Source organism: Ammospiza caudacuta, chromosome 7 (assembly GCF_027887145.1).
Source record: "Ammospiza caudacuta isolate bAmmCau1 chromosome 7, bAmmCau1.pri, whole genome shotgun sequence".
In the NCBI taxonomy this organism is placed as follows: Eukaryota; Metazoa; Chordata; class Aves; order Passeriformes; family Passerellidae; genus Ammospiza; species Ammospiza caudacuta.
In genome coordinates this window covers 29,693,977-29,721,580 of record NC_080599.1, presented here as the reverse complement: position 1 = coordinate 29,721,580, position 27,604 = coordinate 29,693,977, and the positions used below count along the sequence as shown (strand labels likewise).

The window sequence follows — 27,604 nt, the reverse complement described above, 5'->3', positions numbered from 1 at the left end:
TTGCTTTCATGAGAGTCTACACAGTACAGAAATATTCTCCTTTTTTTTCTGAGAGAAGTTGCTGCTTTGTCTCTGCTCTCTTGTACACCTACAAATCTATGAGGTCAGCTTTTTATATGTTTGCTTGGGATTTTACCTCATGTTATGGCATATGAACTGTGATTTAGTAGCTAGCTTCCTTTCTCACACTGGATTCTTTTGGTAATCACTGTACTGCTGATGTGATACATGTGAATTTTAGATAGCCTTCAGTAAGTTTAAGTAATAAATTAATTTAGGTTTCTACCACTGTTTAATAATTAAAACTTGTAGCAGTATAAGCAGAGGCACTTCATGTGTATGCTTTTAGCTTTTCTTTGCCATTAAGAGTTTTAAATGTTACAACCTAATTGCCCAAGAGCAGAAAAAATGATTTCTAAGCAGTTTGAAATTAAGAGAGAAGCAAGCTCCAGTATATATAATTTTTGTATTTCAGTGCATTTCTTTCGTGTAAAAAAAAAACAAACCAAACTTTGGGGGGGGGGGGGGGGGAAGAAAGCTAAGCTTGATCTCTCAACCTTCATCCAGCAGATTTTAGTCATCATACTTTGCCAGAGCTTGCTAGCAGAGTTCTGGCAGCAGTGGATGCTGATGTCACATGCTGCTGTAACCTGAATTGCAGTAGTTCCTCATGCCACCAGCTGAGAAGGGAGGTACTAATTCCTGAACTCTCTTCTAATGTTTATGCAAAGTACAGCACAGAGAGCAATACAAAATCCTTGTTAAAGGGGAAGGAGGGAGAGAAAGGGGAAAGCTCTCTTTGTGCCTTTGCAGCAGTTTCATAACTCGAAGGTCTGTTTGTCATTCTTAGTGCCTCAGTGGAGGTGCTTTGCATTCTAATGTGTACAGTCCTAAAGCCGAATATGCAGTGTGACAGGAGGGGCTAGAGGAGATGTTCTTTGTCTCAGAAACTTTTAGAAAATGCATTTTAAATTCTTAAGATGATGTGGGGGAAAAGAAGCAGTTAATCAGAAGTGTTGTTTATTGCTCAGTTTAGTTTGCACTGAGGGGAGCTGGGTTGTTGCTGTCCTTGGAGCGCACGAACACAATTAGTTACCAGTGGGACACGTGGTGAACCTCCAGGAGGAGGATCTGTCATCATTCATAATTGCCCTTTGCAAGTAAAGAGCACTTGGTATGATGTCAGAAATCACCCATCAGCTTGAATTAGGATGTCTCAGTGGTAATTATTGTACATAGCTTTTCATTGTGTAAAGCAATGAATCACTACAAATCACAGTTCTCTTTATAATTTTTCCTATAATATTATCTTTACAGTATTTTAAGTGGGTTTGCATTATTGGTCTCACATTCAACTACATCTTAAATTTGCTGTCCCTCTACATGATTGGGTGTTGGCTATGCATTATCATAAATTATTTATATAATTTATTTTTAAGTCAACCTTTCGCAGCAGAAATGATTTGGATAGTATTCTAATTAAGTACAAAATATGGGCTTTTTTTTTTTTCATCATTCTTTTTTGTGAAAGTTTTATAGAAGTGAAAAAATTTGTCACAAGTTTGTCTCATTTGTAGTATTTGTCTCATTTGTAAAGTATCTCCAAATGTCTAATGTTAATTAATTAATGTCATTCTTATCAGATAGAGTAGTCTAAGAACATGTTTTAAAAAGGAAGGAAAATAATATTTTTGTTCAGTCTGTTTATTTGCTGCACATAAGTAAATATCCTTATAGTTATGAAGTTAAAGGTTCTATCACGGTATGGTAAGTATTGAAAGTAGTTTCAATTGAGTTAAGAAGGGAATAGAATGAAAATAATTTAAAACTGGTTCACACCAGCAATTCTTCGTGCACTATTAACTGCTAAGATCTAGTCACAAAACATTATTCTGAGGAGAAAAGGTTTAGTGAACCCTAGAAATTGGATTTGATTTATGCCAGAAAATCTGCCTTTTCACTGCTTGAGATTTCTATGGAAGGAAGCCACAGTCTTTTACCAAATGGTTTCTAAGGTAACATCTTATAGCAGAGCATCTGAAACCAATTTGGTTGTTAATGAGGAGTAGTTCTCACGGTGGTGGGAAAGTGTGAAGTGAAAAAAAGGCTTTAAGATTTGGCAGTCTGTCTGTAAAGGCATTTAAATAAATGTGTGCTGCTGCTCTGCTTATGAAATTTTTACGTGACTTACACTTTCATAATTGCCTTCCAAATGTACAGCTCTCCTTCCAGATTTTATTGATAGATTCTGCATGATTAAAATATTTGACTACTACAGATGAATAATTTAAATAGCTGGCACTTTTCCAGTGGAAATCTCTTTACTATTGCTGAAAGAAAAATTTGCATTTTTGGGGTGATAGTTATTTCTGCTGCCAGAAATCCATCAGTGAATTGGTGCCATATCAGAGCAATAGCATCCCACTGATATCAGAGGCCACTTGCAGACTTCCTGGGATTGCTGTGAGACACATTCTGAGAAGTTACTCTTGCACCTACTCTCTGTCTAGGGTTCTGAGGAGATAAATGGTGGGTCAGTGAACAGAAATGTGTGGTCATTTTGCAGTAGATGATCTCAATATCCTCTACAGTCAGAGCCTCTTTGGGATGGAGGGAATAGAGTGCTTCTGTCAACAATGGCTCATTGCCATTTCTTCCTTCCTCTCAGGAAGAGAGAAAACCAGCAATTCTGGCTTCCCTTTCCCTGGATACATAATAAACATGTAATGGGTCTCTCCTACCCTCTTGCCTTGAGGCAAGGCTGTATTCCTGCATTTTGTTTCATTGCCTGTGTAGACTTGCCTGAGTAGAATTGCAGAGTTTTAAATCATGCCTGCTTACTTTTTCTGCTCATGTTACTGAATTCTGTTAGTGTGTTCTGAGTTGCACAGGGGAAAACCAGTCCTCTGTTAAGCAATGGATCATATTTAGCAGACAAACAAGCAAGCAAAAGAATAAGAACGAAAAGCATTACCCAAGTAAAACTTACATACTAAAAGACTTAAATAATTCATAATCCAAATAACTTTTGCAGAGTCAAGAGAAACTTGCCTCAAATAACTGAGTTTTAGATAAACCTGTGTGCTGCTTTTGTTCTGGCCAATTATAAACCAGTGATTATATAATGGGAGTCTGCTCAGTGTCTTTCAATTATTGTTGATGGTGTCCTACCAGTTTTTCCAGAAGCCCATTGTCTCCATAGGCTCCATTCCCTCAGGAGTAGCTGCCCTATTTTCTATCCACATCGGGTGCCAGTCTTGTACCCTGAATAAAATATCCAAGTTATTTTGTAAAAGTAATTGTTATTAAATTTGGATCTCTTACCTTGAAATAGTCTCTAGTTGCCTCATGAAAATTGTAGAGTGCAGTAACTTCATAGCAAGGTTGACTTTGGCAGAAGGAAGCCTCTCTAGAAATCTAGAGAGAGGATGCTTGAATATTTTGTCATCACTTGCTGCATAGGATTTTCAGAGTAACTGACACTGTTAAGATAAAACTATGCCAAATAGTTTACTATGGCAAGTTTACTTGGGTTCTAGTGCTGAGGTAGTAGAAAGTTAATGTGACATTATTGGCTTGTCTGAGAGCAGCTATAGGGAGAGTGTTGGGTTATACAACAGAAAGAAGGGCTCCAAAAGAAAAGTCATTCAAGGAGAAGGTCTTTCTGATCTTTTGTTGATTGGCTAGGACACAAGTGTGCTTTTGTTTTTATTTTTTAATTTGAATAAAATAATTGATAAAATCACATTATTTAACTGCTGCTGCTAAAGGGAGAACTTGTTTTGCTCCATCTCTTGTACAAAATTTAGTGGGTTTTCCTCTCTGAGGAATTATGAGGAATGATTTAGGTTCATGAATAATTCTGAAACTGTACTCTCTTTTTTGGCCATTTAACAGTCTGAGTCAGCTTGTCAGAGGATCATATGAATACAAAATCAGAAGGAGGATATAAGACAGACAGCAAGGACAACAGTAAGGATTGTCTGTCTTTGGGACTTTCCATAGAAGAGGCATGTGGTTTTGTGAATGCCTGAGCAATTAACCTGGAAACGTGTTATATGTTCATTTGCATTATGTATGGCCATTTCATGTTTTATCATCACATTTTCTCATAAGGTAATTAGGAAATCAAACTGTATGAACACCAAAAAATTCAATGTATTCATAAGATGTGTTATATTGATGTAATATTGAAATATTAGAACTAAAACTAACAGCATCAGTTGTTACAAGCCTGGTATGGTATAAAATGCCATAGATATGTGATGGGTGTCTACAAGCTGAGAAGAGAATATTTGAGCTTTTGCTTTTGAGAGTTTTTAAGTGATTAATTTGAGGTAAAAAATCAGCAAAGAATGGTATTTTTACAGATGTTTTCTTTGTCAATTCTAAATTTAGTACTGATGTCAGAAGATCATTAGTCTCCGATATGATCTCTAAATATTCTGGCTGGGGTTTCACCAGCAGGAACTTCCCTAATGTTATTCCACTGAATTCAAGTAGCCAAAATTATTCATATCACTGGACATTTTTATATGTTCAAATGAATAATTGTTTCACATTTCACAAAAAACATGACACTGTGCCACAAAGGGAGGGAGAAAGCCGGGGGAGAAAGCAGATCCTTGTTCTGTTTAGAAAAACTGTTGGTGCTTTGGATCTCTCTCTGTAGTTCTACAGCTTTGTGAGGGAGAACAGAAAGTTAATGAGGCTGAGAGCTGAGATTGTGCATAAATCTGGGAGGGGGGATAGCGGATGGTTTGTTACTTGTTTTACATATTTGGTGGGGTCAGGGGTGGAGATGTTGCTGATTTTCTGGTTTTGAGGGCTTGGGGGTGGTGTTGCTGATTGGCATGTTGAGGCTTTTTTCCCTGTAACAACTGCATTGTGAGCAGGAGTCTGCCTTTCTAATAATCTTTGTATCATTTTATGAGTTGTCAGAACATTTTCTCACTCCAGTTTTGATGGCAATGTTCTGCTGGGAAAGTGATGAGTAACTGTGACAAAATAACATTGTAACCAGTTAAGCTTGCTTTCCATGGATTTGTGTCCTCTGACCTATCCATATTTTCGCTGCAGTATCCTTGTCCCTTACAACCACCAGTTTTTCACAAAATCTGTAGAAATGTAATTGTCTTGCATGTTTTGCAATCTGTCAAATTTGGCTTAGTTCAGTCAGTGAGGTAACAGGGCTATTTCCCTAGGAAAGAAGTTAAAATATTAGCTAAAAATAGGAAGCTTTTCCAAACTTACTGGTATTTGACATAGTTTCTTGAAAGGAGCTCCTATTTCTTATCAGCAAATTCTAGGGAACAAATGTATTAAATAATTTTAGAAAATGGAAGAGATGGAAAGTGTGTAGGTTCGTACTAGTTTTAAATGCATGATTGGATTCTGTCTTTTAATATATATGTACAGTGTGAATTACATCTCTGTGAGCAAAGGGGAATCCCAAACATGTGAGAATGTTAATGTGTTCAAAGAGCATTGTTTAATTGTCACTGCAATGAGAATTCCTAACGGAAAAAGAATTAGAAAGTTCAGTCCCTTCACTTTCGTTATCCTTCTGCATCTATGACTTGTAACTTCTTTAAACATGTGTGTAAACACAGGAAAACTGTGGTTTCTAAAGTCTAGAAATGTTCTATTAGTAATATAATTAACTTATCCACCTATTGTTCATGATTAAGTTGGCTTGCAAAGTGGTAATATTAAGTAATTGTTGATTTCTTTTTGATTATTGTGTAGTGCACCAGGACTGTTGTAGTTCATTTTTAGGCATAGAAATTGAGATAATTTCCTCCAGATTGATCTTGCTGTCTTTATTTCTTGTGTAACAGGTATGCATGCCATCACTGAATGGGGAACAATAACAAAATTTGTCTGATTTTTGTTTTCTTAGCCACTCTCTCTCTTTAACTTAAAGGGTTAAATTAAAAAAAAAAAAAAGTTGTTTGTCCTAAATGTTCTTACTGAAATCCATTATGCATGAAAAGAGTCTGAGTCCATTTGCAAGACCTCTAAATGAACTCCATTCATTCTGTGCTTAGAAATGTCCATTCAGCCAGAAACAGACACAATAGTTACAACCTCATTTATTTTGCACCAGTACCGGCATATTAAAAGTGAAGAGTTTGTTGTGAAGAAATATAGTAATTTTTCTGTGCTGGTTATATAATTTTGAAATAAAATCCCTTTAGGATTTCAATATTGTAAAATTGCATATATATTCTTTGCCCATAAGTATAATGTAGTAGCATTGCAGTCATCTAAAATTCTTAAACTTTCATGAGGATTTTGAAGTAGCTATTTTGAAAGCCAACTTGTCTTAGCTGAATGTAGCCTGACTTAGCTTATTTTGATGTAAAACAAGTTGTAGAGACATTTATTTCTAGTTGGCTCAGAAATTAAGCCAATTAATAATCATAATTAGTGGCTATGAAAAAAAATAAGATAGAAATATTTAAAGTTTTGTCTTTTAGAACATTGAAACTTTGTTTATGTTTGGAAAGTAAATTATTTATGAATGCATGTCAAAATCATAGGAATGTAGTATTGTAGTTTCATCAAATCCATGAAGTCAAGAGTTTTGTTCTTGACTCCACATTTTGTTGGCCTCAAATATTAAGTGGAAATTGTTCTTTTGTGTCTAGCAGCATGTCATGGTCCTGATGTGTATGGGTGGGAGATCAGACCATATTATGTCTTAGTTTAAATGACTTTGAGCGTTCAGCAAGACTCACTGGCTTTCCTTCTAAGATCAGGAATGAGCCAAAATGGTAAGCATTTAGTAAAACCTGGTTCACCTTCCATGCAAGTTGGGCTTTTCTAAGTCCTCCTCGTTGCTGCTGGTTGTTAAAGTGTGAGAAGGTCCTGCAGCCTCCCCTGGGCGTTGCTGCCTTGCTGGGCTCCGGGGCTCTATGCAGGAGCATCTGTGGTGCTGTCAGTGGTGGCCCCTTCCTGCCAGCCTGGCTGGCCAGCCAGGGCCACTTCCATGATGTACAGGGAGTGTTTGGGGTGGAAGGAGAAGGGTAAGGGCAGGTACAAATTTCATTTTAAATAATACTTTTACCTGGAGTCCTTTATTGATTTTTTTAGATTTAGCAGTGTCTGAAGCCCTGCTGCTGTTCAGGACTGTGCAGGGCCGTGTCTCAAGTCGGTGATGGAGCTGTTTTGTGCTGCCTGTTGTTTACAGCATGAGGGCCTTTAAGTACTAATCATCAGCTTGGAAGGAGGTGACTTGAACTGACTGAGCATTTCCTCCAACAAACTGTAGAAAATACTGTTTGTGGGAAGTGTGTGGACTGAGGGTGAATGGGTGAGGGGCTCATGGCAGGAAAAGCAACTAACAGGAAAGGGTAAGTAGAAACATCATCCTCCTTGCTCTCAACCAGTTCTTTATCTGAAGTCCTCCTGGTGGTTGCTTTTCCTGCTGAGTCTCCTCCTCCTTCCGTCCCCTTGACATGCAAAATACAGATCCAGTGAATCCCCATACAATGACAGTAACAGGATTTTGTTGCTGAAACTCCCTGCATGCCCATTCTGTAACTCTTTTGTAGGATTCCATTGTTTTGGTTACTGCTGAATGTGACATTATGTGACTGGCACCTGCACTGTGGCCCAGCCTGGGATTGTACAATGCAATAATGATTTCAAGCTACCAGGAGTTCAACAGAGTAAAGGTTTCAGGATATGCTTTTTGAGAAGTAAATGGTATTAAAAGTTGTTCAGGTTTTTGGGTTTTTAAAAATACTCTAATTTGTAACTGTTATGCTTCTGTATGAAAATTAAAAGACATATACTAATTTCCCATAAAATATGTTTTCTCCTTGATGATTTTCAGCCTAGCTTCTTGAATCACTTTTATACAGTTAAATGCTGTTGATATTTGATTTTGATGGAGTTGCTTCTGATCAGCACCAACTTCTACTTTATGTATTTTCCAAGCCTAAAGATCAGTCGCTTCCCATTTCTTTACTATGAGGAAATGAAAATTAAATAAGAAGCTTTTGTGACAATATTAAAAAAAAATTGGAAACAATGATAAAATATGCCCCTCATAATTCACTGCTGACAATTCACTTCTGCTTTTGTGTGTTTAGGTACTTCCCACCGGGGTGGCTATTGCCATGGCGCGGTGGTCCATGCCCTGCAGAAATGTGGCGTTCGTCACATTGACACAGCAAAGAGGTATGGCTGTGAACACCTCCTCCAAAGGGCCATCAGAGAGAGTGGTGTGAAGAGAGAGGACCTCTGGATAACCACCAAGCTGTGGCACAGTGATTATGGCTATGACAACACAAAAAAGGCCTGCTTGGAGTCATGTGAAAGACTCGGTGTTGAATATCTTGGTATGAATCTTTACATATAGCTCCTTTGTTGTGCTTTCCATGGGAGTACTTGCAAAGATGGATGAATTCTGAAAAAAATTTCTATGGTACAGATGGGTCACAGAAACCAAATTCTGCCTTTATTTACACATTTGCAGGTTCCTTGTTCTGTTTGTTCTCTAGGAAATTCACATGTGTACAATTATGAGTACAGAGCTTTTTCTTGTTGCAAATGTTTTGTAAAGGTATTTTTTATTATTAAATTACTTGAGGAAAAACTACATCAGTTTTTTACATTTTGCTAAAATCATCCAAAACCTATGAAACAAGGATTCATAAAACTTTACAATAATATATTGGCAACAGGGTGACAAAGATGCCTGGTTTCTTCTGTGATCTGTTTTCTGTTTTCAAGGAATAGGGGTCCTTTCCAAAACTTATTTTGTAGGTCTTTTAACTTTTTAAAATTCTGAATACTGCCTTTGGTTTGGTCTGTTTGATGGAATATTTTTTGGAGAATATGTTAGAAGTATCTAAAAGAATTTAGAAAACTAAAATTAAAGCTTAACTAACACTGCATTTGTAAATTTACCCTGATCATAACCTGCTTGTTGCCAAAGATGTGATATTGTTACTCCCTTATTAGAAGGGCAGAGTTGCAGTAATGATGCCAATTAGTTCTTTGCAACAGGTCATAGGAGAGGAGGCACCTGTGAATAAACATGATATTTGCATATTTTAGCAATAAACAGACTTCAATGAGGAAGTGAATTTTGCTGAATTAATAATGTATAATATTAATGGCAGCTGTGTGCTGTACTCACTGCCCTTTTTTACTTGAGTACTTTACAAGGTGAACAGAGAAAAACCTGTATCTGTTAAAGACTGAGATACATGCACATCTTTGGCTCCATTCCTTCTGGAAATGTATCTCTTAACTTCTCCACAGGTACAGAATAATACAAAATGAATGAAAAGTCCTTTTTGTTTTTCCTGTGCAAATGCAGGTCACTGCAATGAGACTTTAATAAAAAAAGTTTTGAGCCCTGACTTTCTCCTTTAAACTGAGAAATAACATTATTCCTCCTCTCTGTTTTCTGCTTGTTACATTTTGTTCGCTTTCTTTTTTCTTCTGCTTGCTCTGGCACTGGTGCTGAATGTTGATGAGAGGAAAACTTGACTCAATTCCAGGAAGTCATTTGCAGTGATTCCTTCTAGTACTGTAAGTTGCTCTTTTTATCTCAGGTAGTAGATTAGAGTAGATGCTCGCACAAATACTGAGTTTCTCCTAAGAAGAAGTGTTTAAAAGAAGAAAAAGAATATCTGAGAGCAAGAAATGTGCTAATGCTGTCACTATGTGAGTGAATCCTTGGAATAGCATAAACAGAACTTGTTTGTCAGATGTGTTAAGAGCTGAAACTTCTTCTGCACATATTACTAAGAGCAATTTAGGACTGTTGCAGCTGCCTGCACAATTAGTCTCCATCCTTGATTTTTCCTCATTTTTTATATTTTTGTTTTGGTTTTTTAATACTCTCAGCTATCTTCCCTCCTTCTTCACCTTTCTTCAACTGATGTGGAGATGTCTCAAAAATTCATGCAGCTGTTCCTGAACCACTTAGTCTGCCATGGTGACCTAAATCATATTTATATGATCAGAATAAATCAGAATTCCCTGATTCCATTCCATAGTATTAACCAAATATGTGGGGGTTCACATGTTCTATAAAAATACATAGTTTATAAAGAAAACTGAAAGAGCCTGAATAATATATCTGGGATGTTAGATCTTTATGTTGGATGGAAAGTTAGTAATTCAGAAATGCAAAAAGAAAAAACTAGAGGAGCTCTGGCAGCTAAATGCACAGCTAGGATCTTTGTTTATGTTCATTTTCTGGAGGGTCCTTAGGAGTTACCTAGTCCATCCATAAACACTGAATTAGAAACCTGACAAATAATCTAACAGGAATTAATAAGTCTTTGCATTATCAGTATATGGAATGTGAGATGTTGAAAGCAGTCTTGGCTTTTTAAGAGAAAATGTAAAATACTCCATATAAAATACTTATTATGAAGCCTTTTCAATGAACACTTTTCAGACAAGTGGTACTAGGAGAGCAGTGTTCTAGGACTTTTTTTTTGAGCTGGAAGATTATATATCCATGACATGATGGAAATTTGTATTATTTGTGGGCAGTGGTTGTAACAGATACTCTCCTCCTTGCATTTTCTAAATGTGATCCTCAACTAGCAGTAACAGTAAACCAATATGGAATGGCAGCAGATTTTACAGGTTTGGCAGTAGCAGAATACATTCCTTGGGATTTAGATCCAACCTCTAAAGTAATTTCTTGAGTGCTGCTTTGTGGGTGACCAAATTCATAAACAATTTTATTTTCCTTTTGACTGTCCCGAGTTTGTCCCATTCAGGCAAGTCTGGCCTATTACGAATCCCAACTGGAGCTGGACAAATGCTCTATCAGCAGCTTCACTGTAATAGATGAACCACATGAAATTAGTGAATTGTCATAATTCAGACTCTGTATTGCTTCAAAACACTTTGTAGATTGTTTCACACTGATCCTTGTTCAATAGAAGGAAACGCAAAAAGAACAAAAAGGATTGAGTGAGAAAGAAAAATACATCATATCAATATTAAGTGACTGTTGAGAAAAGCAAGGAAATACGATTCCCAGCATAAAGACAGCTGGGAAACATTGCAGAATATTTTTTTGCTTTTAGGCTTGATAGAAGGCCAGGCTTGTTTTTCATACTACTAGGTTGTTTTAGTCAAATCTTAACTTTTAAAAAAAATATTGTATTAGGGATTTTGCATAGAAATGCAAATTTTTATTTCTGCAAAAACAACATGTTGGCTTTTAAATGTGTGAAATGGCCAGTTAAGAGGAAGTGTGTTGATTGTAGGTGCTGCAACCATTAAGAAGCAATAAGCCAAAGTGTCAGTGTGAAAGCAGCTCAGGTGTTAGTTTTAGTTTTCCTGCACCACTATGCATTGACATTTAATGACCTTCAAGCCTCTGCTCACTGCTGCACCATTACAGCCTGACTGTGAGCAAAGGATGTTTTACAAAGCTCTTAAATATGAAACCAGATTGTGAATGTTTGGAGGTTTTTCCCCTTCTTTCTCCTGATACTGTGAATCAAGATGAATTTTTTTAGATTTAAGATTATTTTTTAAAAATACATTGTTGGAAGGCATCTCAAGATATTGATTCATTTTTCTCCCAGTACAAGGCACAGCCTCATGTTCTCAATAAAAATGTAGTCTGTTCTTAAAAACCTCCAGTGATAAAGTTATGTATTTCTTGATTACTAGAACTTCAAGCTATTTCAATCAATGATTAAAAGCTAATTTCTTGCCTCCCAAAGGAATTTAAGAGTGTTTGTGTTCTCACAGTACCCCAGGAGGGAAAATATTTTAAGCAAAAGAAAATGTGTATGTGGGTGTAGGGTGTGAATGCGTGTACAAATAAAGATGAAATCACAGAGCTTGGTATGTGAGGTGATTGTTGTTTTTATTGGCCTGCAGATGTGCTGGAAAGTTTTCTAACAGCTGCAGTAGAAGTAAGGTCCTGGCTGTGCTGGGGTGCTTCCCACATGACTGGCAGAAGGACTGTTCTACTCTTTGTCTGAGCTAAGGCACCTTTGCCCCACACCTTTCAGGAACACTTCTTGCAGTCAGGAAAACTGTACTTTGTGATCCAGTAGATGCTTTCTAGTCCTAAATGCCAATATTTTGAAATTTGAAGTAATTTTCATTTCAATGAAAAAGCTTAAATTGAAAGAAACATGTTGGGAAGATGTGGTCATGGTGTACCTGGTAACAAAACCTTTCTAAAACAAAGGACAAACAGCCAATCTTGTTTGCATCAGAGGCCTCAGACACTGCTACAGAGATGGGGGATATGTTGCATTTTTTTTGGATGTCTGAGGCCTGAGATCTTTCAGTTATCAGATCTCTTAGAAGTCTTTCTTTGGAGAATGTTTCAGTTTCCTGAGCAGAGTACAATGCATCTGTGTCTGTGGAAATCCATGATGTAACATTTCTGTGAGCATTTCCACACTGTGGTGTCTAACTGAACAGTCAGGCTTTTGGAGAAGTAACTGGTGGTGAAATTCTGCTGAAGTTTGATTATTTTTGCTAAATGACATTTTTTTGCATAGTTAAGTGGTTCTTATTAGTCTGGTTTGGAGAACATAGCAAGCAGCAATTAAAAATACACAATTCTTCCATTTTTCTGGGAGGTAGGCATCACATCTCAGTAACTTACACCTACTTATATATGGGACTTGCTTTACATAAGCAAAAAAGTTCCAATACAAACCTGTCAGTCTCTATGCAGTAAGTAGCCCCAGTAGCATGTATAATTTTGGATCAAAATGAACACTTGATATTAGCAATTCCTAATGCTAATCCTTTGGGTTTATGTCTGATATAAATCAGTGGAAATTTTATTGGCAACAGAATGTGAGTAGTGCTGAGTTTTGCATGTAACCTCACCAAATGCTTTATTCAATATCCCAGTACTACTTTTCAGTTAAAATTGATATTTATTCCAATACCATGTATTGGTATTTACTTTTAACAAATACAACTTTGTTTCTCAGAGAAATTAGTAAAGAAGTAATTATTGATAGATTGGTGATCAGTAAGACTGCATGTGGAATTGGAAGTGGATTTTATGGATAAAAGAGCAAAGAGCAATCAACTTTCCCCTTTTTTGGGATACAAAACCAGACACTACAGATGATTATATATGAGTGATTATTGGCTTGTCTAAGCTATTGTATTTTAAAAGTCTAGGAGTTTATAATTGTATTTAAATGGATATCAGGAAGCACAAATGTAGCTTGTGGATTTTGTGACACAGCCAAAATAATGTTTTCCTTGCTACATCTGTAATATATTTTACTGTACATAATTCTGTACTGTTCTGATTAGATTTTTAAGGTAAGTAAAGCACTTACTTGTTGCAATGATGTGCCAAAATTGGAGCTGGTGTATTATAACAAATTTCATGGCACATTTTCATCTTAAATCAAGGTTGAATTTTTACTTTTAGAGGGGGAAAGCTAATATATCAGCCCACTGATACAGTAATTGTTAGTGTAGCCCTTAATTTGGGAATAAAAGGGTTTTTTCCCCTTTTCTTTCATGATTCCCAAAGCAGAGGATCTGTATTTTCACAAAGAAGTATAAATGAATGGATTAGTGTATCCAAAGAAAAAAATACTCTTCTCATTGTAAACAAGTCAGGTATTTTTATTTCTTAACTCTATTTGAACTGCCAGAAAAGGAATATTATGAAGCACACAGAAAATGGTACACATCTCAGCCATCTATTTATTTTCTTTTCCTGTTTTTCATCAGACTAATATATGCAGCAAAGGCCAAAACCTGTTTGACTGGGATACCTGCAGTTACCTGTTTAATCTGCAGATGGAATTTGAATAGAAATGTAATTGTTTTCCAAGTATCTCTCCATTTCTCCTTCAGAATGTCTAGCAGTGTCTACAAAGTTGTAAAGGAGTTATAGATCTGTAGTTTTTTTAATTTAAGTCTGATTTGGAACTGAGTCCAGTAGATGTACATTTCTCAATGTTCTTCCCTTGCAGGAAGACAGCACACAAAGAGAAGGGACCAGTGCTGGAGGGGCAGCACTGATCCCTTCTCTCTGGTAACCAGTGACCCAAGGGGTGGCATGGAGCAGTGTCAGGGGAGGTTTAGGTTGGTTAGGAAAAGGTTATATGATTTAAAGTTAATTTCATCAGCAGTAAAGCTTTATTGTGTTTGAAGTTGTGCGAACATTCAAAAAAATGGAATAGGGCATAATTTTGTTCCCTTAAAATATTATTTATTAATTTAAAAAAAAATTACAAAGGCTGATGTGAAATTTAGACAAAAAGTCTGCATAAAGAATGTGCTATATTTTCCAATTTAGAAGTGGAAGTAATCTTTAGAAAGGAAAAAAACAGACCCACTGCTGAGGTTGTATAAAATATCTGCAGAACTGCCAAATATATTTATCTTCCGTGAAATGGAAGACTTGCAGCACTTAATAAGCAGTAGTCCACTCATCATTCCAGTGGCCAAAATCCTTTTGATTTAAACAGGGCTTGTTATGTGTGGAAGGTTTATTAAGTGCATATGTGACCATGAAATTCTGATTACAGTGACCGAAGCATGTGGAACATGTGCAAGTTCTGCTACCCTTAGCTGTGAATGTGATGTTATAGAATTCATTTATTACAACTAACTGGATACATCCAGTAATGATCACTGAGCAGTGATTGGAACTATTATATGATAATGTGTTAGGGGCCACTGGAGGGAAAATGCTGTCTCATGTGGTTTGATTATTTATTTTTGGACACTATAATAAGCAGTCTGGTTCTGTTTCTTTTTTAGATCTTTATTTGATTCACTGGCCTGATGCACAGGTTCCAGGTAAAAGCAATCGAGAGGTCCGAGCTGAAACCTGGAGAGCCATGGAAGAGCTCTATGAGAAAGGTGATCTAATTACAAAGCTACCTCAGAAAAAGGAATTATAGTGTGCTTTGGGATTGGGAAACTCATAGTGAGAGATGTTCAGAAATTTAATTTGAACTGGATGTTCATATTTCGATGGAATTTGGGTGTGTAAGTTTCAAAAATCTCTTTGAAAATTGCAGCATTAGCAGTTTGGTCCTGCTTGTAAATAATATGTTGTCACATTCTGTCCATGAGATTAATAATGGTGTGCATGCTTTCTTGAGGAAGTACACTGATTCATTGAAATCTCTATGCCACCACAGAACACCATTGAACACTACAGAATGTCTTTGTAGTAACCTCCTTTTTAAGTATAAATCATGCAAAGTTTCGTCTCCCTTAGGTTTTTTTTTTTTTGTGACTGTATGATGCCATTTTCCAGTTGTGGTATTTTATAACTGCATTTTGAAAGTTAACAAAATAAAATGTCTAGGTGAGAAACAAATACTCAACTGCAGATTCTTTGGTACAAACTTTTGGGAAAAATTTTCAAAGAATGGAGCTACTCTCTCAGGTTGAGATAATTCACTTTGATTTTCAGTGCACAGCAAACTTCAGTTTATTATCATAGTGACAGGAAGAGTAGACTGTAGATTTAAGAGGAAGATTTTGCTCCTGAAGTATGCAGAATCATTAGAAATTACGTGAGAGAAGATCCTGTCATGCCATTCTTGGGCCATGTGGAGCACCCTGTTTACAGCTTCAGAGAAGTTCCACAAGTGGGGAGAAGACTTTTGGATGGAGTAATCTATCCACTGACCCAGAGCTGCTGAAATAGTGATTGCAGCAGGGGAGTTGTACAAAGGCAATTTCAGGCTGTGTGCCACTACCAGCTTTACCAGAGCCTCTTACACTTCAGTCCTTCCTTTAATTTGCTGTGCTTCTGCAAACACAGAGGTAAATGATCTTTGATATACCTTTTGTTCTTTTTATATTGAGCATAAGGGAAGTTGCTAAAAGTGTTTTCTGCCATGTAAGACATTACAACATTCAGTTTTTAAAGTGCTTCTCTGACCTAGTATTTCAAACCATGAATAGCACTTACATCCAAAGATGGATAATTCCACAATGCATTTCATCTTTTCCACTGGGAAGGTTTTTTCTGATGAGTATTTAAGCTACTGCATGCCATTTGTGCCTAGATATGCCATCCTAATTTGCTGCAAACAGGTTGTATTTTCCACATTCTATTATTTTTCCTATCCTATGGGATTTATTCTGCTTTTGCATGCATCTTTGTGATCTCTTCTGTTTTACAGGATCTTCCTTTGTCTGTATCTTCCTAATGGAAAAGACTATGAGCAATTCAGTGGTCTTTTATTAAAGTCACTGGAAATACTATTGCTCTTTTCACAAACAGAGGGGAAAATTGCTTTTTGTCTTTGTCTCTATGCATGATACCTCTTTAAAGGTATCTCATGTTAGATTGTTTCCCCCTGTGGTTGCATTTCTTCTGTTGTTTTCAATTTCCATGTTGCTACTTTCAGTCTTTTTCTGAATTTAAGCATTCTGTGGACTCATGAATCATTTAGCTGAGGATAAATTTTCCAGCTCTGGTTGTTGAAATTACCTCAGATCATTTACAGGGGAAAGAAAATGTAATGGTCTGGTTGAGTCAAGTGCCTTAGAACCTCAACTTCCACACTTGCTTTAGGGGATACAGACTCGGGATGTCCTGACCATAACTATGTGTTCCTGAAATGACACGCAGATGTTAACCACTCTGGAGTTGGAAATGCAGTGATTCCTGAGCAAAAAGTTAAATAATTTGTTTGCATGGTTAACCACTAGATTTTCCACCGAAGATTAAACACTTGCTGCATCTCTTTGTGACTTGCTATGTGTTATGTGAGCAACATGGTTTGAATTGAATGTAGGATTTGGTCAAAATCCTTACTGGAGGAAAAGAATAAAATCTTCATTGATTAGGGGAAGAAATTGAAAGTTCTATGAACAAGGGAGTTCTTTGTCTTTTTGACATTAGTTCAGGTAGTCATTGGTTTGTGTTTGGAATTCTGTTACTTTTTTATTTTTTGAAATGTTTATTCTGGAAAAAAATATAAACTAAATGCTTCACATTCAAAGGTTGACATTTTAAACAAATAATTTTCTTCTGCAGTCAATTCACAAAGGTAATATTGAAATTATTCAACTGTGAAGTGGGTTTAGTAGCTAGCTGTGTCCATCATAAAGAGCATCTGAAAGTGGAGAGGCAATATCCACTGTCCTCTGTAGAAAACAAATTGGTGTTGTGGAACTGCAAGGGTTGTGCAAGATGGTTAAAAGTTGTCAGTATTGACTTAAGTCTCTGATCTGGCTGAAGTTACCAAGAATTTGTTTCATCATTTCTCTGTATTCACAGGTGGTTTGAATTCAGGTATTTGTAAATCTCATTCTTCAATTTAAATCCAGGTTAGTATTTATTCTGCAAAATTCCACCTACCTGGGACAGGAACCATTATTTTAAAGTAATGTAAATTATTAATTATCTATTATTATTATTATCATCAATTAAACTAGAAGGAGAGTAAATAAACTGTTAGTACTCCAGACTGTAAAAGTCTGTAATGGAGATTTTTTTTTTTAATATTATATTAACTTTTAGATAGGTCACATTGGTCAAAAGTTGACACAACCAAAATACCAACTCCATCTATATTCATAGATCTGAGAGAATTTTTTTAAAGTTATGTCTACAAAAATTCATTCAGGTTCATCTGAGAGCCCACACAGAGCTTCTGGGACAGACACAGGGCTGCTGTAACACAACTCACAGGGCTCTGGCCTCAAGTGTCTTCCCACCCTGAGGAGAGACAGAGCTTCTGGGTCTGTGCCCAGTCTAGGTCAGTGTGCACTAATTTAAAAGACCCTGTCCCTAAGTAATATAAACTTTGTGCAACAAATTTCAAAAATATCTTAATATTTTTCAGAATTATTAAAATATATATTTTGGGAAGCAGAAAATTTGCATGAAGAATTAAAGAAAACTCATACTATATTGAGTCTGATTTTCATAAACTCCCAAGTTTTTTCATAAACTCTGGCTGTAGAGGATTTATTGTTGCAGGTTTATTGCTATTTGAAGGCAGCAGGTGCCAATGAACTTGGTGTGGAATTGGTAGATGTGTTTCATTGAGATGTGTGAGCATCCTTGTTTACTGTTTCCTAATCCATAGCTGCTTAGTAATGTTTCTTATATGTACTGCTAATGCAGGTTTGGAGTTGAGCTGTAACATCAGAATATTATCATAAACAGAAAGTAGTAGTTTCAAGTGATGAGAGAGATCCTCTGCTATCACTGAATAATCCCCTCTCTGGTTTACCACTGGTTTTCTATTTCATCAAAAGGGATTTGAGGCTTGCATTTTGTGAAAGACTCTTTTGTCCTGATATGATGTGAAGTGAAATTATGAACAATTTAAAATGAGAATCTGAGTAGTGTTTGTTGGGGATCTGGTTTCCCTCTCCAGTTGATTGCTCACCATACTGAAGTTTTGGGTTGCAGTGCTTGCATCCAATGTGCTTTGGAAACTGAAGGGAATGTGCTTACTGCCCCAAGGCTGGAGTCTCAGCAACACTTAAAAGAAGGTTTCATGTTCTAGCACTGTTCCCTGTGCTTGAATCCCCTGTTCAGCTGCCTCAGGCGACTGAGCAGCTATCTCAAGATCACACTTCAGGTTAAAAACAATTTCCCAGAATCCTGAGGGATACCATGACAGATATGAGAGCATGCCCAAAAATACTGCTAGGAATTCTAAAGCCATTGTTGTCTTTTACTGTAACAGTATGACATACTACATTAATTATCTGTGTTAAAATAACACACCCTGGAAGTTATACCTTCTTCAGTTGTTTTAATCCCTCTGAATTGCATCAGAACCATAGTCCTGTGTCTTTCTTGTTTGCCCTTGAGCTAGAGAGTCTTTGGCTAAATATGTTCATCTTTTCTCCTGGCTAAATCCTTCAGTAGTTTCTTAGAGTCCATTAAATGTTCTACTAGCATCTTTCCCTCTTTAACTTGAAATTTGTATGTTTATACCCTCTGTCTTCTCTTTGCTACAAAGGCAAGATTATACTTTTAGTTTGTTTTGTATTATTCCTATTGTATAGACAGAGCCAAGTCATTAAAGTTGCTGGTTTTCATTAATATCTTTCCAGGGAAAAATGTGGTAGAGTTCTGGTCAGCAAAGGCAGATAGATATTTATGGTGTCCAAACCTATGGCAGTTGTATCATTCCATACCATGAATCAAGCAGACAAATTTTATGTATATTTCCCCAAATCATACAGAAAGTATTAGAATGTTTCCTTCTAATAGTGATGAATTAAAACATTGCTTTATTCATGAGACTTTCGTGTGCTGATGAAGAAAGAATTCAGTTCAGAGATTTCTGTTTTGTCTTACAGTCTGTGTCTTCCATGTCTTCCGACCTGGGATTTGCATGCACTTAGGCCTGACCTTGCTTCCAGAGGGAATTGTGCCAACTCTTACAGTAGTTCTGTAGCTTGGGGATCAGAATTCTGCACCTGGTCTTTGTATTCAGCCCCAGTGATCAGAAGATTTTTTTAATGAACAGCCTTCTAAGGAGCTTCTACTGATAAGCCATTGCAACTTCCTGATGTTAAGAACAAATGAATGGCAAAGGAAAATTATTTTCTTTACTGGTTTTAGAATTTTAGTAGATACCTGAAAGTATAAAATAAAGGATTTGGAATGGAATTTAGAATAGTGTTTACTTACACTAAAAACTGCCATTAAAAATTCCTGTGTGACTTCTGGTAGACCAAACTGATAGCTCTCTATTCATGGCAGAAAAGATCTTGTTGCTAAACTGATTTCTACTAGCTCAGGAAAACACAGTTGTAATAATTAATTTATTTAAATGCTGTTAAATTTTATTTTTTTTTATTATTGTTGGCTTCTTTGACTTGTTAATCTGCTGCAGTTTGATTGGAGCTGTTTCACAGGAGCCAGATGACTCACGTTGCAGTCAGATTGATGAAGACTCTGTCTGTGCTGCAGTGCTGAGAGACAGAGAATTCTAGACCTGTGTCTGTTCAATAGCCTGCATTTGTGTTTTCCTTTAAATAGTTATGGGATAAACACTACTGAGGGAAAAGGGAGGAAAAAAATTCTAAAACTTGGTCAGTGAGACATTTGTGCATAATAACTGGTTATTTCTGTTGAAACAGCTGAAATCAACTAGAGTACTTGTAATATCAAGGCTATGGTTTAAATTTTTGTGGTCTCAAAATTGTCCTTTTGTGGAATTATCTTCTCCAGTAGTTCAGAACAGAAGCCAAGCTGCCTGCAGAATCCATTCCAAGATACATACATTGAGTCATATATTCCCTTGACAACTGCAACATTCCCGTGTAGGCATTTGTTGGCTGGCTGATGAAAGCAGGATGGCAAACTGCTCTGACATGGGGAATAGTCACTGCATGTGCTCACTGGTAATTGGGCTGTTCCTAGCAAAGTGACCCTTTGCATAAGCAGTGTCTCTGATGACCTTGATTTTTTGTGGCCAGCCCATCATCCCAGCAAGCTTTTCCTACGCACATGCGATCATTACTCGTCCCTCTGTCTAAAAATGCTGAGAAGAATGAGGGCTCCCAGCCAGGGCTTTTGCCTGAACTTGGCAAGAGTAGTACTGGGGTGGTTGTTGTGGGTTCAGATCCCACTAGAACTCACTGCCATTTTACTAAAATGGTTTGCTTATCTTTTTAATGTTTAGCAGTGCAGCTTCTGCTGACATGAAATATTCTTACTTGCATCAGAAATTCCTTGATGTGTCTTACCATATTTTTTGTTATGATTATGTGTGTGATTTGAAGAGAGTCTTATAAAGTAAAAGAAATTGTTTGGCCCAGTAATTAAAGCCATGTAACTTCATTCTTGGAAAAAAGTTGGGTTTTTTTTTAATTCCAAGTGAGAAGATATCTAGTCAACCCTAATATTCTTACCATCTTCATTGCTGAGTGTAGACCAGTTCAGTCATCATATTTTCTTCCTCCATTTTGTATCTGTTCATAAAAGTAGGAGGGAAAAAGGTTCAGTGAATGGCACAAATTTCTAGCACATCCTTTGCTAGGTGACATACTCTGATTTAAGTTGTGTGATGAACACCTGACAATTCAAACTGTTGTGTTACAGCTCCACAAAACATTTGCCCCAAGTGTGTTTATGGTAGAAGTCATATGTGAATGTGTGTTCAGAAGTTGCACTGAAGCTTTAATAAGCAAAAGCAACTGACTTGCCTAGAAACGGTTCTTTTTCACGTTGATAATATTCTGTCTGCAAGAATCTCTTGTGAGTTGTTTTTGTGAGAAGCATAGTTCAGAAGTGTGTTTTCATGGGGAGATGGTGAGGATTTGGGTTTTGCACCACGCCCTTTACATCAGATAAGACAGCAATAAAGACACGGAAAAAAATGTTACACATATTTATGTTAAACATCTTAAAGAAACCTTCATCATTTTAGTATCTCATTTAAGAAATTACCATAGAAAAAGTTCTTTTGGTGCAGATGGGAAAGTGAGAATGAATCTAAACTTGCATTAACATCCTTTTTGTCAAAGCTGTAAATAAGCAAGCTCAGCAAAAAGATTTAAAGCAAAAGTTGTGTTCCCATACAGATGTGCCAAGAGGTCCCAGTGTGAATACAAGAACTCTTGTGAGGAAGGCAATGTTGAAATATCTTTCAAAGGAAAGTCCTTGTCAGATAAATTATGCCTTTTCCACAATATACATTATTTTTTTCTCAATAAATAATGTACATTTTGGAAAAGGCATAATTTATCTGTTTTGCATATGTTGAAGAAAAACCTTAGATTTTTAACTATTTTAAATCAGTGTTGATTTATTAACATCAGTTAGGTTGCTGCTATTCATAGCACTTGGGAATCATTATCCTCTCAGATACAGAAGTCCAAAAAGTATTCCAGTTCAAGAAACCATGCCATCATATTTATAGGGGCAACAAACTATGTAGAATATATATATACATTCTAATATATCTTGCCTCTGTTTGTCTGTAATACCTCCAAAAAGCTACTTTTAGGGGTACATATTCTATTCTATTACATAGCTAAGTTGCTGATAATTTTGATCACATTTTCAAGTCACAGTGTGTGGTAGCATTATTGAATAAAGTATGGTGGGATTGATTTTGTCCCATGTAGTGGATTGGGTTTTTTTCATCTGGTCTGGTTTGTAATGTCAACTATAAGGATAAAAATATGTCAACATAACTAAAATAACATTGCATTGAAGTAGTTAGAATGATCAGTCAGAGACAATGTGCATTAAGGCAGTACTATGTTGTATTTTGCTGTTTAGTTAGTCATTTAACAGTTGTGGAAACTGCCTGCTTGTAATGTGTTTTCAGTCATGAAGTTAACAATTGGACTTGTATTCATGCCCACCCTCCTGTTGTCCTCATGGTTTATCATGGTTCAGAGGGGATGTGTAGCAGGAGTGATGATCACAGAACTGCAGACAAGCACCTGTATTGTGGCTGTGAACAGGCTAAAAAGACATCCTTTGGATGAGGAAGTACAATTTCTGTATTTGTAGTTTGCCACAGTCTTCCTGTATGTCTCAGAGAGGGGCACATAGCCTTCTGGTGTCTGTGTGCTTTAGCTTGTGCTGTGGAAACACGTGTTCTTTCACAGATTTAGAAGTTAATTCCTCGTTGATTCTAAGAGTAGTCTGCTTTATTTATCAAGGCTTTGGCTTTCAGTCTGCATGTGGGCCACTCTAAGCCTACAGCTTTGATTTAGCAAGTTATGCTGAAATGAAATCTTGTAGGGTTTCTATGAGTAGTGCAATTTACACCCAGCATGCATATCAGAGAGAATGTGGATCTTTCCAACCTGTGCAACCTTCCTTAATAAAGATACAGTGACTGCAGTTGACCTCTTGTGAAAAGTAGATCCATTTGTGTTTTTATTCTGTGGCCTGAATAGAAGATATAACAGAATGGGCACTGTTCACTCGATGTGGGAATTCTCCCTTGCTCTGACTCATGTAGAGCAGCAGGGAGGGGGAGGAAAATGGGCTCCACAAACCTGGTATCCAGTTTTGTAATTTACAAAATCTTTTTGATCTGAACTTTGTACATTTAATATTCCGGAGGGTATTTAGAAGTTTGATAAAAGTCTGTAGTAGTGCTGGAGAAAGATAAGGCTCACTATTGTACTAAAACAGGGTTGTGGTGCCAAGACAGTATATTTATGTTTTTTTGTTGCAAGACTAACAGTGCCCATCAAACTTTGTATAATTTGGTATTATGCAGAGTAAAGATAAAAATACCCAGTCATTCTCTGAGTTGCAATACAAAATACTTTAGGCTTAATACTCAACTATATTGCAAACCAGTCCATTACCATGATATAATGCTTCACAGTAGCTGGGAGAAATACAGTTTGGTGAAACTACCCATGTGATAGGGGCCAGGATTTTTTGTGGAGAATAAAAAAAATCCTTACTTTTTTTCCCCATTATAATCAACTGTTATTTTGCCCATATGTTTTCTTATGTGTCTTGCAGAGTTTTATGATAGGCTTTCAAAGCTGGATGAAATTTTCTGTTCCAGCATTGTGGTCAGTCAGTTTTTAGCATGCATAAAGGAACCAGTGTTCCTACGTTTTTCTTTGAGCCTGTGAAGTCAGAGTCGCAAGGAATAGCACAAAGCCTCAGAAGATATAACAGGAGCTTTTGGGAGCTAATGGGGAATTGCAAACTCTTTGTTTATTGCACCTGGCACTTTATCAAAACCTGCCTTGTAGGGGCCAGACCAATCATTTCCTCAAGCAGATATGGAGGATGCTTTCTCTCCCTGAGCCAAAGCTCTGTAAGTTTGTAAATAAGATAGTTAAAATGCATATTTTAAGAGTACTTTCTAGAGGGATTATAATTAATATATTGCAAACTTTTATCTCAGGAAACCTGAACTTCAGGACTAGTTAAAACAGTTATGCTAAAAAGAAGTATGGACTTCAAAACCACCTGCAATCACAACAGCTATGACAACATGTATTTTGCCTGAATTTTCTGAAAAAAAGTTTTAAAGCATTCTAAACAGGCAGTAAATAAGGGGGGGAAAAAGAAAAAGCCTGCCCCATTTTCAAGAGCATTCTGGTGTTTTTGGGACCCATGGCAGGAGCTCTGGGGAGCTTACCTCTGTTGGTGCCCCAGGAGAGAGGAAATATAAGGAAATGTGTCCCCTGCATCTCCCAGGTTGTTTCAAGGCAATGAGTCAGGACCATTTTTCACAAGTTTCTCAATATGCATATTTTTAATTTCTGCTGTTGATATAATTCCATGGATCTTGTTTGATAGACATAGTCACAAGTGTCCATCTGTCAGATAAGGCCCAGGAGCTAACCAGACCTTCTGTTCCTTATCCATCTTTTCTTACATCTTCATTCTTCTGAATTAATCCAGAAGATGTAAATAGGGAAATAATTCTGTATAATCCTCTCTTACAGGCAGTCTTTCTGAGATTTGGACAATGCAGAGCAAAATTAACTGTGTTAATTTTTCATCAGGCAAATGGAAGCAATTCTCTAGAGTAGAATCCATTGACTGATTGTTCAAATTTAAGCTCTATTTCCCAGTGTTTTGAATTCATGTTTCCATCATGCATTGAAATAAGATTTTTTCATACAGTTAGACTGAGCGATTCTTTAATATTTATAATTTATATTTTAATTTAATGCAAAAGTCAAAACACTTTAACTGTCATATAGTAAACTGTAACTAACACCAAAGCAATGGAGGTGACATGAAGGGTTCTAACTTCATCCAAACAAGTTTGTGTATTTAATGAAAGGGAAATGTTTTAAGTGTATTTCCTTAGAAAAATTTCCCTTAAGAAAATACTAGTTTTATAAAAACATTGAAATTCTAATTATTTCTGTGTTTTCTGGGAGAGTATTTACTTTCTTAGTTTTGAATTAAGCTTTCTCTGTGGGGCATCACTCTGAACACATGAATGCTATAATACTGATTTTAGTAGGAATGACTCAGATGACTTTTAATGCAAAACATAAATACCTTGAAATTTCTTGATGAGAAATCTAACACGATGGAGCAGACTACAAAGTCTCCTGTGAGAAATATGCTAGAAGCAAAACATCTTCAAGTATACTGTAGGGGAAAAAATGGAAGCTTTTTGTGGAAATGTACTATTTCATGTCTGTGACTTAATTTTGTTTTATTTCAACCTGAAATGAAAGCTTTATTCTTCAAGGGCAATAATGGCATGTTTTTGTAACTCCTTAGCTTTCAACAATAGTGTATAATATTTTGGTTCACCATTGTGTTAAAACTGTGTTTTTCTGACTGCTGTGGCATAATGATTTATTAGTGTTGACACTCGAGGGTTGTTTGTCAAAAGCTCAGCTTTTGCTCCTTCTGGCAGATTACATACAAATTATGTAAATCACTATAGTGCTGGTTTTTAACCTAATTATGTTATACTCTTGAACAATGGTAATTTCTATAAGGGAAAGACATCTGGAATTTTAGTTGTTAATATATTTTTTCTTCTTTTGGTATTCCATGAAAGAAGCACATCAAAAAGCGATAGTATGCGTGCAGGTTTTTTTCCTACAGCTTATACTTCAGTTTATGCTGCTAAAATAATGTGAAAGCTGATCTAATTTTTTTAGGACTTCAACAATCTGTTTATACAAATTAGCAGTGAGCTGTAACTTCACTTACAGAATTTCACAGAGGACTAGAAAAATGTAATTTCTTTTTTCTTATATAGATACACACGTCTATGCATTTTATACAATTGCTCTACTCAAATAAATACTGGATTAACAACAGTGATCCTCTGTGTTCACACAGAGGCTGAATTTCCATCTGTAGCATTGCAAACTGAAATACAGCTCAAGTCAATGCAGACAGAATTCACATACTGAGGAAATTAGCCTGAGCCATGGTCCACAGAATGCACAGCCTAAGGAGCTCCCTCCTAGCCTAGCCCCAGCTGCCTTTCTTGCCAGCTGGGCTTAGCAAAGCAGAAAGATCAAACTATCCCAGACAGGTCAGGGCTGAGGGGTGGTGGCAGGCCAGGACTGGGAGTTGGCTTTTATCATATCTGAGGTTTGAAGGAAGACATCTGATTTCTGGCCTGTCAGCTCTTAATTTGTACACTGCCTGCACACTTGTGGTTTGTTTAAAAAGTAGCCTTCACATCACCTAGGTCCCATTTGACTTCGTTTGCTTGTCAACAGGAGCTGAGAAATCCAGCTACAATTTCAACCTTCATGGTTCTTGCTAGGCACTGCTTATTAACTTGAAGATTTTACACGGAGTTTTACGTAACCTCTTGTAATGATCTAACAGAAAATAGGCAGTGTGACATGGTTCATTTGGGCTGCATGTCCTTGGGTTGTATTGCTCACACCTTATTAGTCTTCAGCAAATGTTCCACTTTCCTTTAGTTTTGGCAAGCTGCTTGGAACACCATTTCCTTCTTTTCATTCTGGTGGAGTCCAATTGTTCTTTGCTTATACTACATTAGCCTTTCCCAGAATTTAGCCTGGAGTTTTTATACACCGGGGAGTTTCCAGTGTGTTAAGATTATAAAATGATTTCCTAATGTGACTGTGAAAGAACCACATTTTCAGATAACACTGTCAAACTAGATTTCAGTGCCGGTTTTCTGTGTTCCTTTGCGGTATTTTGCTCTACAGAAATGATGTAAAAAATAATTTTGTTCTCCTGAAAGTGTTAATTTTCAAATCATCCACCCAAGTAGTTAGGATTGTCCTAAATTTTTTTCTTGTTCTGTTTTTCTTTAGGTTTATGTAAATCAATTGGCGTAAGCAATTTTCTTATCAGCCATCTTGAGCAACTAAAGGAGGACTGTGTGATTACTCCACATGTTAATCAGGTGAGTGGATACATGTATTTAAAGTATCTGGGTTTGAATTTTTACTTTGGTTTTTTTGGTTAGCAACCTCCTCCCCACTCCTATGTATGAAAGGCTACACCCAAGTATTGCTTTGGTCATCCAGTTTCTTTTTTCATTTCTATTTGCGTATTGAAAACCATTCCGGAAGATGACCCAAAGGGTAGGGAAGTTCTTCCTCAAATTTCCCCACACATTTTCTCTCCCAGGCTACTTGTTTGTGTCTGGGTACACAGACACAAACAAATGGTCCCTGTGACAGTTTTTTGGTGATAAAACAGTTTAGAAGTAAAATTCCAGAATCACAGAACATTTAGCATCTTCAGAGTGAACCAGTTTTTGGAAAGCCTCTGTTTGAATACTTTTGTGTTCCTGTAAGCAACACTTAGTCAGTTAATTACATATCCATGTAAGGATGCCCTTCCCTTGCTCCCCCCTCATTTCCTAGTTCACATGAATTCAGTGAGCTCCTGCTTTAGGCAGGTGCTGTGACAGCCCTGCAGAATGTTTTTGCTGCCCTAGGCAGATCTAGGATGGCCACCTACGTACCAGCAGGCTGCCAAGACACTCGACAAATGTTCCCTTGTTGCAGGTTCTGCCTACAGCTGTGCTGGAAGTTCATGCTCCCATTCCTTCCACCTCCTGCCAGATAGTGTGTGTGTGTGTGGTGACATGGATGTGGGAACTGGAATGGATGGAGTGCAGGCACAGGGCTTCCCCTTTGTACAGGTGGTCAGGATTTCTGACAGCTGTTTATGGTTTAATGTCATTAACAGCCATAAAAGTGT

At 36.8% G+C, this 27,604-nt stretch overlaps 1 protein-coding gene across 1 annotated transcript in view; it reads left to right on the top strand.

Moving 5' to 3' along the window:
- Positions 1–3,923: 3,923 nt before the first annotated feature.
- The window catches only part of LOC131559804 (uncharacterized oxidoreductase ZK1290.5-like), a 36,290-nt gene continuing 12,609 nt past the window's right edge, over positions 3,924–27,604 (top strand). Inside the window, exons 1-4 of the mRNA XM_058808285.1 lie at positions 3,924–3,972; positions 8,103–8,351; positions 14,761–14,862; positions 26,707–26,798. Of these exons, the coding sequence (XP_058664268.1) occupies positions 3,924–3,972; positions 8,103–8,351; positions 14,761–14,862; positions 26,707–26,798 (492 nt within the window). The remainder of the gene's footprint in view (positions 3,973–8,102; positions 8,352–14,760; positions 14,863–26,706; positions 26,799–27,604) is intronic.